The following is a 20230-nucleotide window of genomic DNA, read 5'->3' as shown; positions in this document are numbered from 1 at the left end:
ACAAGAAGCCTCGCAGAGTGAGGAGCGCATGCGCGCTCTAACGCTAGGCGAGACCTAAAAATGGACATCCATTGCATGGACCAATGCACTTTCATCCCGGCCAAGTGGGTATCAACGCTTTTTGCACTCAACATTTTAAATTGCTTTTTAGAAACAAACCCCAAAGCAATGGTATATTCCCGAAAAGCAATATCGCAATGTCCCAGATGTGCAGGGAATTTCGTTCCTGCACATCTGACCATTGTTTGTTTTCCCTTCTGAGTCCACTACGGGCGAAGTGTACAGTAACCTGTGAGACACAGCCACTGTCCATCCAAGAGGTGTGAGGCAGCTCCTGCACATTACACCTGTGTTGAAAGGTTTACCACATGCGGTTGCAATCGTGGCTTTGTTAAAACGACTACACAAATTCTACATAGGCGCAACCAGTACAGATATCAATGATAAAAAGAAACAGAAAAAAATTACACACTCCTGTAGGAAGAGGCAACAATTTGATGTTTTGTTGGACTTACAAAGTTTTGAACTATACCTGTGATTTCGAGCCGCAGTGCTTTAGATGAATGCCTCATGCAGCGGTACAAAAGGGGGTGGTGATGGACGGAGCATCTGAACCAATCAAACACTCACACCCAGTCAACAGATCTGGGTTTAATCCATCACCGTTCGTTAGCCCACTCTGCCACCCCAAGTCAGAAATGGCCATATGCAAATCAGTCTGACCCTGTTCCTCATGGGAACAGTCCAGCCCGGACTGCCAAGCCATGCCTTCCCTGGACCGGAAAGAAGCTTCCTAGGACCGGTTTCTGGCATTCCAGCCATCTTCAGCCAGGCTTGCTTGTATCCAGTGGCAAAGTGAGCAAGTGACTCACGTCTGAGCATACCCTGCCAACTTATGGCGAACAAAAGCGGTACAAAAGGGGGTGGTGATGGACGGAGCATCTGAACCAATCAAACACTCACACCCAGTCAACAGATCTGGGTTTAATCCATCACCGTTCTTTAGCCCACTCTGCCACCCCAGTTCAGACATGGCCATATGCATGAAGTCTGACCCTGTGCCTCATGGGACCAGTCCAGCCCGAACTGCCAAGCCATGCCTTCCCTGGACCGGAAACAAGATTCATAGGACCGGTTTCTGGCATTCCAGCCGTCTTCAGTCAGGCTTGCTTGAATCCAGTGGCAAAGTGAGCAAGGGACTCACGTCTGAGCATACCCTGCTAACTTATGGCGAACAAAGCGGTACAAAAGGGGGTTGTGATGGACGGAGCATCTGAACCAATCAAACACTCACACCCAGTCAACAGATCTGGGTTTAATCCATCACCGTTCTTTAACCCACTCTGCCACCCCAGTTCAGACATGGCCATATGCAAATCAGTCTGACCCTGTGCCTCATGGGAACAGTCCAGCCCGAACTGCCAAGCCATGCCTTCCCTGGACCGGAAACAAGATTCCTAGAACCGGTTTCTGGCATTCCAGCCATCTTCAGTCAGGCTTGCTTGAATTCAGTGGCAAAGTGAGCAAGGGACTCACGTCTGAGCATACCCTGCTAACTTATGGCGAACAAAGCGGTACAAAAGGGGGTGGTGATAGACGGAGCATCTGAACCAATCAAACACTCACACCCAGTCAACAGATCTGGGTTTAATCCATCACCGTTCTTTAGCTCACTCTGCTACCCCAGTTCAGACATGGCCATATGCAAATCAGTCTGACCCTGTGCCTCATGGGAACAGTCCAGCCCGGACTGCCAAGCCATGCCTTCCCTGGACTGGAAACAAGCTTCCTAGGACCGGTTTCTGGCATTCCAGCCGTCTTCAGCCAGGCTTGCTTGAATCCAGTGGCAAAGTGAGCAAGGGACTCGCATCTTGGCATACCCTGCCAACTTATGGCGAACAAAGCGGTACAAAAGGGGGTGGTGATGGACGGAGCATCTGAACCAATCAAACACTCACACCCAGTCAACAGATCTGGGTTTAATCCATCACCGTTCTTTAGCCCACTTTGCCACCCCAGTTCAGACATGGCCATATGCAAATCAATCTGACCCTGTGCCTCATGGGAACAGTCCAGCCCGAACTGCCAAGCCATGCCTTCCCTGGACCGGAAACAAGCTTCCGAGGACCGGTTTCTGGCATTCCAGCTGTCTTCAGCCAGGCTTGCTTCAATCCAGTGGCAAAGTGAGCAATGGACTCACGTCTGAGCATACCCTACTAACTTATGGCGAACAAAGCGGTACAAAAGGGGGTGGTGATGGACGGAGCATCTGAACCAATCAAACACTCACACCCAGTCAACAGATCTGGGTTTATTTTATCACCGTTCTTTAGCCCACTCTGCCACCCCAGTTCAGACATGGCCATATGCAAATCAGTCTGACCCTGTGCCTCATGGGAACAGTCCAGCCCGAACTGCCAAACCATGCCTTCCCTGGACCAGAAACAAGCTTCCTAGGACCGGTTTCTGGCATTCCAGCCGTCTTCAGCCAGGCTTGCTTGAATCCAGTGGCAAAGTGAGCAAGGGACTCACGTCTGAGCATAGCCTGCCAACTTATGGCGAAAAAAGCGGTACAAAAGGGGGTTGTGATGGACGGAGCATCTGAACCAATCAAACACTCACACCCAGTCAACAGATCTGGGTTTAATCCATCACCGTTCTTTAGCCCACTCTGCCACCCCAGTTCAGACATGGCCATATGCAAATCAGTCTGACCCTGTGCCTCATGGGAACAGTCCAGCCCGAACTGCCAAGCCATGCCTTCCCTGGACCGGAAACAAGATTCCTAGGACCGGTTTCTGGCATTCCAGCCGTCTTCAGTCAGGCTTGCTTGAATCCAGTGGCAGAGTGAGCAAGGGACTCACATCTGAGCATACCCTGCTAACTTATGGCGAACAAAGCGGTACAAAAGGGGGTGGTGATAGACGGAGCATCTGAACCGATCAAACACTCACACCCAGTCAACAGATCTGGGTTTAATCCATCACCGTTCTTTAGCCCACTCTGCCACCCCAGTTCAGACATGGCCATATGCAAATCAGTCTGACCCTGTGCCTCATGGGAGCAGTCAGCCCGGACTGCCAAGCCATGCCTTCCCTGGACTGGAAACAAGATTCCTAGAACCGGTTTCTGGCATTCCAGCCGTCTTCAGTCAGGCTTGCTTGAATCCAGTGGCAGAGTGAGCAAGAGACTCACATCTGAGCATACCCTGCTAACTTATGGCGAACAAAGCGGTACAAAAGGGGGTGGTGATGGACGGAGCATCTGAACCAATCAAACACTCACACCCAGTCAACAGATCTGGGTTTAATCCATCACCGTTCGTTAGCCCACTCTGCCACCCCAAGTCAGAAATGGCCATATGCAAATCAGTCTGACCCTGTTCCTCATGGGAACAGTCCAGCCCGGACTGCCAAGCCATGCCTTCCCTGGACCGGAAACAAGCTTCCTAGGACCGGTTTCTGGCATTCCAGCCATCTTCAGCCAGGCTTGCTTGTATCCAGTGGCAAAGTGAGCAAGTGACTCACGTCTGAGCATACCCTGCCAACTTATGGCGAACAAAAGCGGTACAAAAGGGGGTGGTGATGGACGGAGCATCTGAACCAATCAAACACTCACACCCAGTCAACAGATCTGGGTTTAATCCATCACCGTTCTTTAGCCCACTCTGCCACCCCAGTTCAGACATGGCCATATGCATGAAGTCTGACCCTGTGCCTCATGGGACCAGTCCAGCCCGAACTGCCAAGCCATGCCTTCCCTGGACCGGAAACAAGATTCATAGGACCGGTTTCTGGCATTCCAGCCGTCTTCAGTCAGGCTTGCTTGAATCCAGCGGCAAAGTGAGCAAGGGACTCAAGTCTGAGCATACCCTGCTAACTTATGGCGAACAAAGCGGTACAAAAGGGGGTTGTGATGGACGGAGCATCTGAACCAATCAAACACTCACACCCAGTCAACAGATCTGGGTTTAATCCATCACCGTTCTTTAACCCACTCTGCCACCCCAGTTCAGACATGGCCATATGCAAATCAGTCTGACCCTGTGCCTCATGGGAACAGTCCAGCCCGAACTGCCAAGCCATGCCTTCCCTGGACCGGAAACAAGATTCCTAGAACCGGTTTCTGGCATTCCAGCCATCTTCAGTCAGGCTTGCTTGAATTCAGTGGCAAAGTGAGCAAGGGACTCACGTCTGAGCATACCCTGCTAACTTATGGCGAACAAAGCGGTACAAAAGGGGGTGGTGATAGACGGAGCATCTGAACCAATCAAACACTCACACCCAGTCAACAGATCTGGGTTTAATCCATCACCGTTCTTTAGCTCACTCTGCTACCCCAGTTCAGACATGGCCATATGCAAATCAGTCTGACCCTGTGCCTCATGGGAACAGTCCAGCCCGGACTGCCAAGCCATGCCTTCCCTGGACTGGAAACAAGCTTCCTAGGACCGGTTTCTGGCATTCCAGCCGTCTTCAGCCAGGCTTGCTTGAATCCAGTGGCAAAGTGAGCAAGGGACTCGCATCTTGGCATACCCTGCCAACTTATGGCGAACAAAGCGGTACAAAAGGGGGTGGTGATGGACGGAGCATCTGAACCAATCAAACACTCACACCCAGTCAACAGATCTGGGTTTAATCCATCACCGTTCTTTAGCCCACTTTGCCACCCCAGTTCAGACATGGCCATATGCAAATCAATCTGACCCTGTGCCTCATGGGAACAGTCCAGCCCGAACTGCCAAGCCATGCCTTCCCTGGACCGGAAACAAGCTTCCGAGGACCGGTTTCTGGCATTCCAGCCGTCTTCAGCCAGGCTTGCTTCAATCCAGTGGCAAAGTGAGCAATGGACTCACGTCTGAGCATACCCTACTAACTTATGGCGAACAAAGCGGTACAAAAGGGGGTGGTGATGGACGGAGCATCTGAACCAATCAAACACTCACACCCAGTCAACAGATCTGGGTTTATTTCATCACCGTTCTTTAGCCCACTCTGCCACCCCAGTTCAGACATGGCCATATGCAAATCAGTCTGACCCTGTGCCTCATGGGAACAGTCCAGCCCGAACTGCCAAACCATGCCTTCCCTGGACCAGAAACAAGCTTCCTAGGACCGGTTTCTGGCATTCCAGCCGTCTTCAGCCAGGCTTGTTTGAATCCAGTGGCAAAGTGAGCAAGGGACTCACGTCTGAGCATAGCCTGCCAACTTATGGCGAAAAAAGCGGTACAAAAGGGGGTTGTGATGGACGGAGCATCTGAACCAATCAAACACTCACACCCAGTCAACAGATCTGGGTTTAATCCATCACCGTTCTTTAGCCCACTCTGCCACCCCAGTTCAGACATGGCCATATGCAAATCAGTCTGACCCTGTGCCTCATGGGAACAGTCCAGCCCGAACTGCCAAGCCATGCCTTCCCTGGACCGGAAACAAGATTCCTAGGACCGGTTTCTGGCATTCCAGCCGTCTTCAGTCAGGCTTGCTTGAATCCAGTGGCAGAGTGAGCAAGGGACTCACATCTGAGCATACCCTGCTAACTTATGGCGAACAAAGCGGTACAAAAGGGGGTGGTGATAGACGGAGCATCTGAACCGATCAAACACTCACACCCAGTCAACAGATCTGGGTTTAATCCATCACCGTTCTTTAGCCCACTCTGCCACCCCAGTTCAGACATGGCCATATGCAAATCAGTCTGACCCTGTGCCTCATGGGAGCAGTCAGCCCGGACTGCCAAGCCATGCCTTCCCTGGACTGGAAACAAGATTCCTAGAACCGGTTTCTGGCATTCCAGCCGTCTTCAGTCAGGCTTGCTTGAATCCAGTGGCAGAGTGAGCAAGGGACTCACATCTGAGCATACCCTGCTAACTTATGGCGAACAAAGCGGTACAAAAGGGGGTGGTGATGGACGGAGCATCTGAACCAATCAAACACTCACACCCAGTCAACAGATCTGGGTTTAATCCATCACCGTTCGTTAGCCCACTCTGCCACCCCAAGTCAGAAATGGCCATATGCAAATCAGTCTGACCCTGTTCCTCATGGGAACAGTCCAGCCCGGACTGCCAAGCCATGCCTTCCCTGGACCGGAAACAAGCTTCCTAGGACCGGTTTCTGGCATTCCAGCCATCTTCAGCCAGGCTTGCTTGTATCCAGTGGCAAAGTGAGCAAGTGACTCACGTCTGAGCATACCCTGCCAACTTATGGCGAACAAAAGCGGTACAAAAGGGGGTGGTGATGGACGGAGCATCTGAACCAATCAAACACTCACACCCAGTCAACAGATCTGGGTTTAATCCATCACCGTTCTTTAGCCCACTCTGCCACCCCAGTTCAGACATGGCCATATGCATGAAGTCTGACCCTGTGCCTCATGGGACCAGTCCAGCCCGAACTGCCAAGCCATGCCTTCCCTGGACCGGAAACAAGATTCATAGGACCGGTTTCTGGCATTCCAGCCGTCTTCAGTCAGGCTTGCTTGAATCCAGCGGCAAAGTGAGCAAGGGACTCAAGTCTGAGCATACCCTGCTAACTTATGGCGAACAAAGCGGTACAAAAGGGGGTTGTGATGGACGGAGCATCTGAACCAATCAAACACTCACACCCAGTCAACAGATCTGGGTTTAATCCATCACCGTTCTTTAACCCACTCTGCCACCCCAGTTCAGACATGGCCATATGCAAATCAGTCTGACCCTGTGCCTCATGGGAACAGTCCAGCCCGAACTGCCAAGCCATGCCTTCCCTGGACCGGAAACAAGATTCCTAGAACCGGTTTCTGGCACTCCAGCCGTCTTCAGTCAGGCTTGCTTGAATTCAGTGGCAAAGTGAGCAAGGGACTCACGTCTGAGCATACCCTGCTAACTTATGGCGAACAAAGCGGTACAAAAGGGGGTGGTGATAGACGGAGCATCTGAACCAATCAAACACTCACACCCAGTCAACAGATCTGGGTTTAATCCATCACCGTTCTTTAGCTCACTCTGCTACCCCAGTTCAGACATGGCCATATGCAAATCAGTCTGACCCTGTGCCTCATGGGAACAGTCCAGCCCGGACTGCCAAGCCATGCCTTCCCTGGACTGGAAACAAGCTTCCTAGGACCGGTTTCTGGCATTCCAGCCGTCTTCAGCCAGGCTTGCTTGAATCCAGTGGCAAAGTGAGCAAGGGACTCGCATCTTGGCATACCCTGCCAACTTATGGCGAACAAAGCGGTACAAAAGGGGGTGGTGATGGACGGAGCATCTGAACCAATCAAACACTCACACCCAGTCAACAGATCTGGGTTTAATCCATCACCGTTCTTTAGCCCACTTTGCCACCCCAGTTCAGACATGGCCATATGCAAATCAATCTGACCCTGTGCCTCATGGGAACAGTCCAGCCCGAACTGCCAAGCCATGCCTTCCCTGGACCGGAAACAAGCTTCCGAGGACCGGTTTCTGGCATTCCAGCCGTCTTCAGCCAGGCTTGCTTTAATCCAGTGGCAAAGTGAGCAATGGACTCACGTCTGAGCATACCCTACTAACGTATGGCGAACAAAGCGGTACAAAAGGGGGTGGTGATGGACGGAGCATCTGAACCAATCAAACACTCACACCCAGTCAACAGATCTGGGTTTATTTCATCACCGTTCTTTAGCCCACTCTGCCACCCCAGTTCAGACATGGCCATATGCAAATCAGTCTGACCCTGTGCCTCATGGGAACAGTCCAGCCCGAACTGCCAAACCATGCCTTCCCTGGACCAGAAACAAGCTTCCTAGGACCGGTTTCTGGCATTCCAGCCGTCTTCAGCCAGGCTTGCTTGAATCCAGTGGCAAAGTGAGCAAGGGACTCACGTCTGAGCATAGCCTGCCAACTTATGGCGAAAAAAGCGGTACAAAAGGGGGTTGTGATGGACGGAGCATCTGAACCAATCAAACACTCACACCCAGTCAACAGATCTGGGTTTAATCCATCACCGTTCTTTAGCCCACTCTGCCACCCCAGTTCAGACATGGCCATATGCAAATCAGTCTGACCCTGTGCCTCATGGGAACAGTCCAGCCCGAACTGCCAAGCCATGCCTTCCCTGGACCGGAAACAAGATTCCTAGGACCGGTTTCTGGCATTCCAGCCGTCTTCAGTCAGGCTTGCTTGAATCCAGTGGCAGAGTGAACAAGGTACTCACATCTGAGCATACCCTGCTAACTTATGGCGAACAAAGCGGTACAAAAGGGGGTGGTGATAGACGGAGCATCTGAACCAATCAAACACTCACACCCAGTCAACAGATCTGGGTTTAATCCATCACCGTTCTTTAGCCCACTCTGCCACCCCAGTTCAGACATGGCCATATGCAAATCAGTCTGACCCTGTGCCTCATGGGAGCAGTCAGCCCGGACTGCCAAGCCATGCCTTCCCTGGACTGGAAACAAGCTTCCTAGGACCGGTTTCTGGCATTCCAGCCGTCTTCAGCCAGGCTTGCTTGAATCCAGTGGCAATGTGAGCAAGGGACTCACGTCTGAGCATACCCTGCCTCATGCAGACCCGTATAGGAGAACAGTTGACTCGTCTTATAGAGCATACAAATCTCCTCAGTGATCTATGATCAGGGGTTTGACCAGAGGCAGGCCTGACATATGAGCGACAGATGAGACCGAAACATTGCAACACTCAGAGGGACACAGTGCATGAATATGCAAAGAAGAAAAAGCCATCCTGTGAGATCTGTGGGGCTCCCATATAATCAGAAGTCGTTCCAAGGGAAAAGCTTAAATCCTTCACTGAGTTTTTATTATGCCTCTGTATATGTTTGCATCTTGACACATTCTTTAAGCACTGGATGTTCAAAGTGTCATCAACAGCGCCAGAAAAATACATAAACATTCTCCATATGCGGTGAAATATTGCAGTGTCAGATTTAGTTAACAATAACTCAAGTCAACATGAAAAAAATAAAAGCAACATCTCATACATATTTCACATTACAGCCCATCAGAGCAGCATAACTCTGTCCAAACATGAGCAAGGCAACAACGTCGTGTAAAACAAACACAATCAGGCAGCCTGTGCCCAGCATTTCTGGTACTTCACAGGGAAGTTTGAGAGAGTCTCTCAGTCATGGCAGCTTTTAAAGAGATTGAGGTATATTGATTATTCACATATTCCATAACTTTCAGGAATACCTGAAATGGATGACATTATGTTATGATTAAATGAAACAACCAAACATCATTCAGAATTAGGCTACATCTGGGGAATGGAAGGGTACCCACCCCTTTCATGTATTTTCAGTGTACTGGAGCTATTCTAAGAGCATGTTTCTACTGAATAAAAAGTTCACATTATTTTGATTTTGCAGTGGAATCTAGCTAAATATCTGGTTTGGCTCAAGCATCTTTGTGTTCGTTTCAGAATGGAGTCTACTGAAAAATGTGAAGTAGTTATTCAGCATTTTAATGGAAAGTACCTGAAAACGCCGCCGGGTATACCGCGTAAGTACTTCTAAAGTTTCTTTAAATACAAAAGTCCCTTCCATCTTCTCATCAAAGTGTGATTTTGCAGAGTTTGAGGTAGTGCTGGATGGAGGAGTTGACACATGTGGTAGCAGTCCACTCCTGATTACCTTATTGTGTTAAGTCATCAAAATGTCTGGGTGTTTGTATGTGCTTTTTTCTCCCAAGCCTCATCCCTGGTTCCTGGTCATTTTTTCCCGCTTTTTCTCCATGCTACGCTTTCAATAGATGTATTTATGCTCTATTTGCGTAGCGCCAAGCAGGGCAAAAGGAGCAGAGAGGTGTAATAAGGTCAAAGGCAAAGATGCAGCAAAGATTGATTGGAGGGGACGCTTGGTTCTGAGAGTTGAGTTGAACTGTGTCTTCATTGTGATGGAGCATGCTTTAAAGAAATGTGCCTTCAGCCCTCCCCTAAATCAGGCTAGTATTGGTATGGCCTGGGTCCATGATTGGAGTGTGGTACTGAGTAAAGAGGATGTGAACCAAGGTCATTAATGCTCCAAAGAAAGCCTCTGAGACAATCAATAGGCTAAGATTGAAACAGATTCTTGTCCTTCATTCAGAATCAGAGATGTGGTCTTGAAACCTGTGACCAGAAGGAATTTCAAATGCTAATATAAAGCTCTTTATTGGAAAATGTGTGTCCTAATATATGTTATTTACCATGTTAGGTTGAGATCTGTGGTCAACTTAAAGTCGTGTCTTTGGTCTTCACATGTTCTGTTTTGGTGGCCACGAAATGAACCACAATTTTTTTTTATCAATTGTGGTACTCTACTGCTTTCTGTTGTACTGTTGGTAAATTCCACATTGGGTACTTGTTGTACCTTTATAGAAAATATATGCACTTGCAAGTAAAGTGGAGAGAAATGATTTTCATCTTGAGATGTTGAATACTTGATACAGGTGAACAGTTATTTTTTTCTGAAGGAATTAAGGAATGGAGTAAATGTATGATGCAAATCGTAAAGCGGGTGCACAGAAGGTGATGTGCACTCAACCCTGGCGGGGGTGCAAGTGGGCAGGATGGTGTATACGGTGATGAAGTTTATCTTGTCCCTCCAAATACATGTATTGACTGTACTGATTCATATTGCGGTTGGTGGATGTACACTTATACTGCTGCATACGCTTATGAAGACCACGCTGTATCACACGAGCAATGTAATCATTGCTTTACACACCTTGTAAAATGTCATAGTAAAAAAGGAAAGCCACACATAAGGAGGCCTTTCTTGGAACAGTGGAAATCAAACAAGTTAAAAAAACATTATAGAATAGGAATACGTGTGCATTGTTGCACCTGCTATGCTCAAGATGATCAAAGAAATCACTCTGCGAATTACCTCTTTTGTTCATAGTGTCAACCATGTCAGCCGCATTTTTGCAAACTATGATAATTTCTACTATTGTCTATTGCATTCTCTTCCAATCAGTCAGGGTTGAATGTCACTCTTCATGTGCTAGGGCAGAAGTCTTGTTTTCAGAATTGTGTTATTCTTCTTCTTCTTCTTCTTCTTCTTCTTCTTCTTATTATTATTATTATTATTATTATTATTATTATTATTATTATTATTATTATTATTATTATTAATAATAATATTAATAAATATTACTAGCAAAAAGTACTATCAACATCACCATCATCAATAAAAGTAATAACTGCAATAATCATTTATTTACAGCCTAACATGGTTGTGAAAAGCCTAAACCTCACATTTAAACTGTATCCCTTGATGTTTCGGTTTAAGGCCGTCTTATGCTTTCATGGACTGCTTCAGGCACCATGGTAATACATTTGGAAATAATCTGCATACCTTTGTTTTGCAATAGTCACTACATAATAATTAGTGCCGAAGTTTTAGAGCCCATCATTAACACTGATGCTGTTACTCTAACAGGGAATTTTGGTGTCCTACTCATTACCTTCTTGTGACCTAATATGATGAACACAGGGAAACAAAAGGGCAGGGAAACCAGGTATACATGGAGGGGAGGTATCTTCTTACAAAACTTAGGCGATTTAATTTTCTCTGCCAAGTAGAAAGACAAAGAGGGCAGCTTTACAGAGTGTATTAGGGCATGGCTCTCTCTGACTCCTTCAGTATTTAAAGTTACCTTGTAGCCATCTTACATTATCAATAATATTATTTCTATAGGTTTCACGTATCAATCATCCTTACAGTGGCACATGCCATTGGATGAGTTCAAGGAGCGGGACTACTCGTTATTTTTGATTATAACAAGCCTCCTTTTTAAACTAATTAGTTAAGTGCCTCCAAAAGAAACTCACGGGTCTATCCCACATGAAAGGTCCATCAAAGGTTAAATTACATAACAGTTGACAGGTAGTAGATTGATCCATAAGGCATTATCGTATGCCCATTTTAGCAATTGTCGTATAGCAAGTCACTCTGTTTGCCAGATGTGTGATGCCTACAATTGTGGGCAGGACCTAAGTATATTTCCTTTCAATTGGTGCCCACCACCATCCCCCAGTGGCATAACGAAACTTGAGGGGGCTCCCCTGCAGGGTACATGGAGGGGCCCCCTCCGGACTCAATCTGGAGCTCTCCAGCCGAAGTGCGGTGCTGAGCGGGCCCTCAGGAGATTGCGGGCCCCCGCTCTGCGGGGGCCTGTGTTACACCCCTGCCATCCCCCACTGCCCTATGCAGGTTCCTTCCTCCTCCCACCAAAGGCCATCCTCTAGTGTTGTGCTGGCCGAGACTCTGTCGAAGCCACTTGTCAGTACGGCCATTGTCCCCTCACGGGGCAGGTCTGTGCAGACCCACAGTGACCGAGAAGGTATCAGTTGACCTGCTCCTTCCTCTGTCAGGTCTGAGAAGAACTGAGGCAGCAGGAAGACAACATCACTCAATTTGCTCCCTGAGGTATGCCCCTGCTTCACACACTTTCAGAGCTTAGAATGCCAGCTAACAATTAGCCATTGTTGCCCGCTGCTGAGAGCTATAATAGTTCTTAATGGCCCAAAGACTAATTATATAACCTATAACAAGGCAGAGGGCCTTTAACAGCTACTATAGCCCGGGGTAGAATGGCACTTATTGAGGTTAGTATGCACTAACAGTGAGAAACAAAGAGACAAGCATTGGAATGTTGGAGAATAAGGATTATATGAGCTAGGTTCAAATGTATGTTAAAGACCTAAACCTATGGTATATGCTTGAGCCCTGATTTTGGCCTGGAACGAAGGTGAAGACTTTTAACAGGCAGTATAGCTTGAGGCAGAAGGACTATCATGCTATTAGAACATTGCACTTGCTAATGGAAGAAAGTTCTTAATTTAAAATGGACTAGCATAAAGACGCACATTGGAATGTTGATGCAAAAGTTCTCAACAGCCAATATTGGGCCTGAGTGAATCCATTGCCTTCAGTAGAGTTCCAGCCTGCCAATGTTCTGGTAAAGCATTGCAACCCGCTACTAAGGGCTGTTAAAGTCCCTGTGAGGTTGTTATAGGCGAGGGCCTTTAACGAGGGAGAGGGCCTTTAATAGCTGTTATGGCCAGAGTCAGAATGATTATAATAATATTATAATTATTATACATTATATATATTATCGCCTTCGGCTTGGGCCTTTAACACTGTTGCAGGTCTTTAATGGCCGGTAGAGCTCGCTACGATGGGCTCTAAGGCTATACTGAACATTCCACTAATGGAATGTAGAATGTTCTAAATAAAAAAAGAAGATTTAGAAAGATAAACATTAGAATGTTGGAGCAGGAGGTCTGTACCTCCTACTATTGGCCCTTTATTGTCTTCAGAAGAGCTGCCAATGCTCCAGTGTTCTAATAATAGTTAGAACATTGGAATGTTGGGAGCTCCATTGAAAACAATGGAGTGCTCCGGGCTTAAAATGGCTGGTTTAAGCCCGGAGCTCCAACATTCCAATGATTGTCTTTGTTCACAGCTGTAGCTGTGAACAAATGCTTCAGGGAGCCTGAGGGGATTTCAGTCCCCTTGGGCTCCCTGAAGCCTTTGTTTTATTTGTTAGAACATTCTACCCTCTAGTGGCAGACTGTTCTAATAGCCTTATAGCCCTTTGTAGCTGGGCTATACCAGCTATTAAAGTCCCGCTCCCTTGTAAAAGGCCTGAGCCGAACGCTGTAGCAGGCCTTTATTAGTCGGTGTAGCCCGCTACGGTGGGCTATAAGGCTACATTAGTGCCTGCATTATAAGCCTTCGGATGGGCTGAGACAACCCCAGCACTATCTCAAGAGCTCCTAATCTGATGAAAGACGCACTACAGGTTCTGATCCGGGATACATATGTGTTCATCGACCCGCTCACCATGTACCGTTCAGGATCTTCAGACAATCACACTCCTTCAACAGAAGGAGTTTGTCTTCTAAACCCCATGGCTTAGAGTGACATTAGAACAGCAGTCATTAATCTCAGACTGAGTGTTGGACAACACCGCTCCCTAACGAGCAGGGGAGTTCGCGCAAGTGTCTCTTCCCCGCGCTCTGTTCCATTTCATCCCTCGCGATGGAAGGCATTGGACATATCCACATCAAAGGAAGCAGACCTGCCAACTCCTGGCGACTGGGCTTCCAGATATTAAAGAAAAGCTCATTATCGCGGCGGAGACGAATATATGAATCTTTAATTGTCTTCGCAGCTCTAACTTTTCAGTGGTATTAATATATCTCCAAAGTGTTGTTTGAATATCTTCTAATAGCTTCAAACAGTCTTTGTATGCCAAGGAGTCTTTGCCGTATCTTGATTCGCAAGTGGCGTCATCATGACACCGAGACGTTGTGCGAATGACAAGTGCTGTGATATTTAAAAAACGCTTAATATACCATCATGTAAGGCTGCTGGTGGGGAGAATTGGGCGCTATGTATACATTTCACTCTTTCAGTCAATGTTTTGCCAATTTCAGGTTTAATCTGGTCCCTGGACCCTTTGGTTAGCTTGTACTAGTGATCAGTACACAACTGGGTGACTCATGTTTGTGCTTTAGTGGGTTTGTGGTGTCACAGTTGCCTGACCTGTGTGCATGGACAGTAGGTAGGGTTATTCACCTCTGGAGGAGTGACATTTTCTGTTTTAGGAAACGTTAGTTTTAGAATCCCATAAATCATATTTATTTATTTGTGTGTATGGGGGGGCAGATTTACAAGCCCCTTGCGCCCATTTTACGCCGCCGTTGTGTCACTTTTGTGACGTAGCAAGGCACAAAACATGTGCCATGCTGCGGGATATTTACAACGTGATGCATCTGGGGGATGCGTCACGTTGTAAAGCCCTGCGCCAGAAGGAGGTGTTCCTGCGCAGGGGGGGCGTTCCTGCGCAGGAACGCCTCCTACAAGTGTCTGAGGGAAATCTACAAAATTTCACTCAGTCACTTATGGGCCCATGCTGCGTCAAAACCCTGCGCCTGCTTGAAGCAGGCATAAGGATTGACGCAGCATTGTAAGAATAGGGCCCCCAGAGCATTGCTGGAGCTGCGTCGTGCTTGCGACGCAACTCCAGCAATGTTGTCAGAGCACATGACGGTTTGTCCTGTCGTTTTTAGGCTAGCCGCACCGTCATGTGCATTGAAGCTCCCTCCAACCCGAGCTGTGGTGCCGGGTTGGAGAGAGCAGGAACAGGGTTCCAGCCTGTCTGGTAGCGCAAATCGAGGGCGCTAAGGCCAATCCTGAAGCTGCTCTCATTCATGAGAGCAGCTTCAGGGTTGGCTGCAGGAAGTCTGTGCCTGCAAAGAGAGGAGCAGAAAAGGGCGACGTGGTCGGCTGCAGGTAAGCTTTTTTTTTTGTGTCCGGTGACCCCTATGCCCCTTCCCGACACTCGTGCACAACACTGGCCGCTACTGAATTTTTTCCTATGAGACGGGAACCATGGCCGATATTCGTGATTTGCATCACTTGTCCTGGGGGGATCTCACTAGGCCTCGTGGAAAGTTCTGGATTCGACGCGTTTCCTCAGGCTATTTGAATCTGTTTTGGGGTTTCTGCTCTGAGCATTTCATGCTCCTCTTTGTAGACACCAATGGATCCGGCTGCTTGGTTCCGCATTTGAGGGTCCATTGGTTAAGTCTGCAGCGGGTGAGCCTAGATTCCTAGGGTTGGACGGAGGGAGGGTCAGTTTCAACAGGTGTTCTGGGATTTTGCCCCAATACACTTTGTAAACAATTTCGAGCGCCTTGAGGCTTGAATGCTGTCTTTGCATTGCCTGTTAGCCAGCGGAGCACTTTGAGGGCTTCGTTTGTATTGGGAATGTAGCAGTGACAGATTGGTGTGCGCCTACCAGTGCAATTCCTGTGTGAACCACTGCATTCTATGTGCACTGTATGTTCCTCTTTCTTCATATGACATGAAGTCCACATGTTACAACTGTGCGCGAAGTGAAACTTTGAATTCCTTTTACAAGCAGGTGTCCATCAGCATTTGAACACCTTCTTTTTGTGTGTTGGTGACGTCATGCCTCTAAAGGCATATCACTTGCGTGTAGTGTTTTACAAGGTGCCAGCTCCGAGGGGGTGCTGAGGGCCCCTTGGAGTGCCCTCGCTCCCAGAATCACTAGCCATGTGATAATGTGGTGAAACGTGGCCTCTGATGTCTGGGGTCTTGATGGACTGGGTTTGCATAGTTGTCATCATGTGCGCTTTCAAGCTTTACAAATATAGCGCCTGGATGTTCCTTGGGGAGTGGCAGTGCACATTATGAGCTCCTTATGCATTCATTCAGGAACATCCCTCAGTTTTCAGGGATCTTTGACAGTCAAGCGGTTTAAAATAGGTTTAACATATTGACGATGGGTGACCTGTTGACTTACCTCATTAGTCGAACGTCTATTCGATTCAACATATCGATGATGGGTGATGTGTTGGACTTACCTCACTAGTCGGAGGTCTATTAGATTTAACATATTGACGATGGGTGACCTGTTGGACTTACCTCATTAGTCGAACGTCTATTCGATTCAACATATCAATGATGGGTGACGTGTTGGACTTACCTCACTAGTTGGAGGTCTATTAGATTTAACATATTGATGATGGGTGACCTGTTGGACTTACCTCATTAGTCGAACGTCTATTCGATTCAACATATCGATGATGGGTGACGTGTTAGACTTACCTCACTAGTCGGAGGTTTATTAGATTTAACATATTGATGATGGGTGACCTGTTGGATTTACCTCACTTGTCTGAGGTCTATTAGATTTAACATATCGACGATGGGTAACCTGTTGGATTTACCTCACTTGTCTGAGGTCTATTAGATTTAACATATCGACGATGGGTAACCTGTTGGACTTACCTCACTATCCGAATATCTATTAGATTTTACATATCGATGATAGGTGACCTGTTGGACTTGCCTCATTAGTCGAAGGTCTATTGGATTTAACATATTGGTGATGGGTGACTTGTTAGACTTACCTCACTAGTCGAACGTCTATTAGATTTAACATATCGATGATAGGTGACCTGTTGGACTTACCTCATTTGTCAGAGGTCTATTAGATTTAACATATTGATGACGGGGGACCTGTTGGACTTACCTCATTAGTCAACGGTCTATTAGATTTAACATATTGATGATGGGGGACGTGTTGGACTTACCTCACTAGTCGGAGGAATATTAGATTTAACAAATTGATTATAGGTGACCTGTTGGACATACCTCATTAGCCAGAGGTCTATTAGATTTAACATATTGATGATGGGTGACCTGTTGGACTTATGTCACTAGTCATAGGGCTATTAGATTTAACATATTGACGATGGGTGACCTGTTGGACTTACCTCACTAGTCGGAGGTCTATTAGATTTAACATATTGACTATGAGTGAACCGTTGGACTTACCTCACTAGTCGGAGGTCTATTAGATTTAACATATTGACGATGGGTGACCTGGTGGACTTACCTCACTAGTTGAAGGTCTATAAGATTTAACATATCGATAATAGGTGACCTGTTGGACTTACCTCATTGTCCAAAGACAACAAACCCATCCAACATTTTATTTGGATGATAGGTAACGCCTGTTTGCACCCCAAAAGCGACAACTATGGTATGTGAGGGGGCAAAAGAACAGGCAGAGAGGGAGAAGTGAGCATCTTTAAAAATTGAGGGAAGTGTATGTGTGTAGCAGTAGTTTGGACTCTGTGGAGCTTGTATTGTCATGTAGTATGTTTGAAAGTAGCAGGCGTGGGTGACTGTGGTAGAGAAAGGGTGGGCTTGCTATTGAGCTTGGAACCTGTTGTAATTTTTACATAAATTGTCCCTGAACCATTAAAGGGGGCTGGACACTGTGATATCTGGGGCCAGTTCTATTTCTGAATTTACTACAATCACCTCCACAACTCAACTCCCTAAAATACAAAACAGAGCTAAGCATCCAATCTTACATTTCAGAAGTAGCAGCGACGCAAACAGCAGACAATCGACACGTTTTATGCAAGGATTCCATTGTTGGTAATCATCACGATGAGTGTGGCCCAAATATCTGACTTTCAAACCCTGGCTAGTCACTTTTCTTTTCCCTGACCCTAGAACAGTCTTTTGGGACCGGTCTCTCTGATTCAGACAATCAGCGGTTAGATGATCGCGAACCCTGGGCTGGTGGAAGCAGAGAAACCAGACTGCTGGAGACCCAAGATCAAACTAACCTCAAATTCAACACAACCACAATTTCCTGTCTTCTCCCTCCACAGCGCTTTGTGGTCTATCTTTTGATTGAGTCAAAAGATGAGGCGGGCTTACTTGAACAGTATCATGCAGCATTTTATGCAGAGATCTAAAAAACATATTCCTGTCTGGGGGAAAAATAGCACATTCCGAGCATGAGTTTAAATAATTTGGATACAGATCCTCTTTGTTTTACCAGATGCTGTGTCTTGGATTGCTCATGAAAGCCATTCCATTGCAGAGTCCTCGGCTGCATCAGCACCAGTTCTACAGAGCAAGGAATCTAATCTCAGAAATCTGGTTTCTGCTGAAAATGACTAAGTTGAAAGGGACTGTTGGATTTTCCTGAAATATCAGCTATTTTCAGTTTATTTTGTGTCTGTACAAAATATTTTATTTCATAAAATGAATGGGAAAATGCTTCCTAGACATGTCATGCGATTCTGGTCAGGAGGAAAGTTTTGGATTTGGTCAAAATGTTGGCCAACTTACTGGATCCTCCATTATATTAGAGTTTAAAAAAAATCATTATTACTCCTTCAAGCGGGGGGAGGGGGCATTGTCTAATACCGGTGTATAGTACTGACGGGAAGAAGACATCATAGTAGTCTGCCTCTTTTCCAAAAACTGACTTAAGACTCATCACTGGCATCCTAGCAGAATTTGAAAATGGTACTTCGGCCATATTTAAAAAGTAAAGTTCCCAAACTCAAGTGTGTACTCATTGGAAATCGTGATGAGCCGGTAGTCAGATTCTGTCTTGAGCTTCTGCGGTCCTAGAGAACTCTAACCAAGCCGAGACATGTTCTATTCTCCAATCCTACTGGTTATATTCTGCTTCTAGGCACATGCACTCCGGGAGACATCTGACTCTGGGCCACCATCCACCACATCTCCACCTCCTCCCCAGAGGCTAGTGAGATAAAAGATGTGGTAATGGTCTAGATGCCCCCACCAGTAGTTACACAGAATAAAGGCAAGTGGGTTAGGGATCTGGCTCTACCGCGTAGAGTGGGCAGATGTTTTCTTCTTCCTAGCGCCTCATTTGTGCTATTTCTTTTCAGGCCACGGTATTATCCACATGTCTTTTCATGGCACAGAATGATGCCTTGGCATTTCTTATTCTGCAGTAAATTTAATTATTCGTCAATTTTCTTCACCATTGAATCATATATTTGCATTTATCAGTGTATCATAACACTTTTTATTTGCAGACTTAGAGGCAGAGGTTCGAAGTTTTTTTCAGCTCACAAACCATTTCCGACCGGAAGAAAGCATTTTTAAATGTACAAAGCCCCATTTGTGAGCCGGTAACCTATTACCGATGCGCAAAATATGGTATGTGAGTCGCTATTAGGAAGGGTCTGCAAAGGGCATCCCTTCCTAATAGCGAGTCGCAGTGCTATATATGATTGTTTTGCGACCGAAAGACCAATATTTCTGGAGAATTGCATAATGTTTTGGGGTACGGTGGTTGCTGATGCTAGATGGTGCTGTTTAATGGGTATTTCGTGATGGGTACTGGACATTCATTTTGAAAACTCGGCTCAACTTCATGATGAATTTATGGTGATGACAATTTGATACTTTTAAAGATTTTTTATTTTTTTTACTTAAATGCCATTTTATGCTAGATTTGGATAATTATATTCTAATGATTTTCATGTTAGTTCATTTTGAAAACTATAGGCACAATTTTATAGTATATCTACAGACATTACATGTTTATCTAGTGGCATTTTAGAAAAGATTTTACACTGTATTTATTGAGTGACTTCAGAGTACCTTGAAGGTGCTGTGGGTTTTTTATTGATTTTCTGGGGTATTGTCTGGTTAAATTCAGATCCACTATGGACTTTTTATTAGCTTCCTGTTTCAAAATGACATTTGTGTCTCCAGCTCTACATATCAACTATCTATTCTCCCTCCTGCCACATCTTCTTGGGCCTTCCACCCACTGAAGCAACAATACTCCTATTTGTCTTCATGTCACAAAATCAGTTCTAGGTAGACGTATACATTTTGCAACTTCAAGTGAATATATTTCAGGACTCTTAATATCTTAG

The 20230-nt window shown here is 46.5% G+C and overlaps 1 protein-coding gene across 3 annotated transcripts in view; it reads left to right on the top strand.

The window, feature by feature from the left end:
• RBMS3 (RNA binding motif single stranded interacting protein 3) overlaps positions 1–20230 on the top strand; it is a 1376050-nt gene that overhangs the window by 972636 nt on the left and 383184 nt on the right. For all 3 annotated transcript variants that reach the window (XM_086942113.1, XM_086942115.1, XM_086942114.1), the window contains exon 6: positions 9401–9480. In XM_086942113.1, the coding sequence (XP_086798239.1) occupies positions 9401–9480 (80 nt within the window). The remainder of the gene's footprint in view (positions 1–9400; positions 9481–20230) is intronic.

The sequence above is a fragment of the Lissotriton vulgaris genome, chromosome 10, assembly GCF_964263255.1.
Source record: "Lissotriton vulgaris chromosome 10, aLisVul1.2, whole genome shotgun sequence".
Lineage (NCBI taxonomy): Eukaryota > Metazoa > Chordata > Amphibia > Caudata > Salamandridae > Lissotriton > Lissotriton vulgaris.
This window is presented reverse-complemented; position numbering and strand designations above follow the sequence as displayed.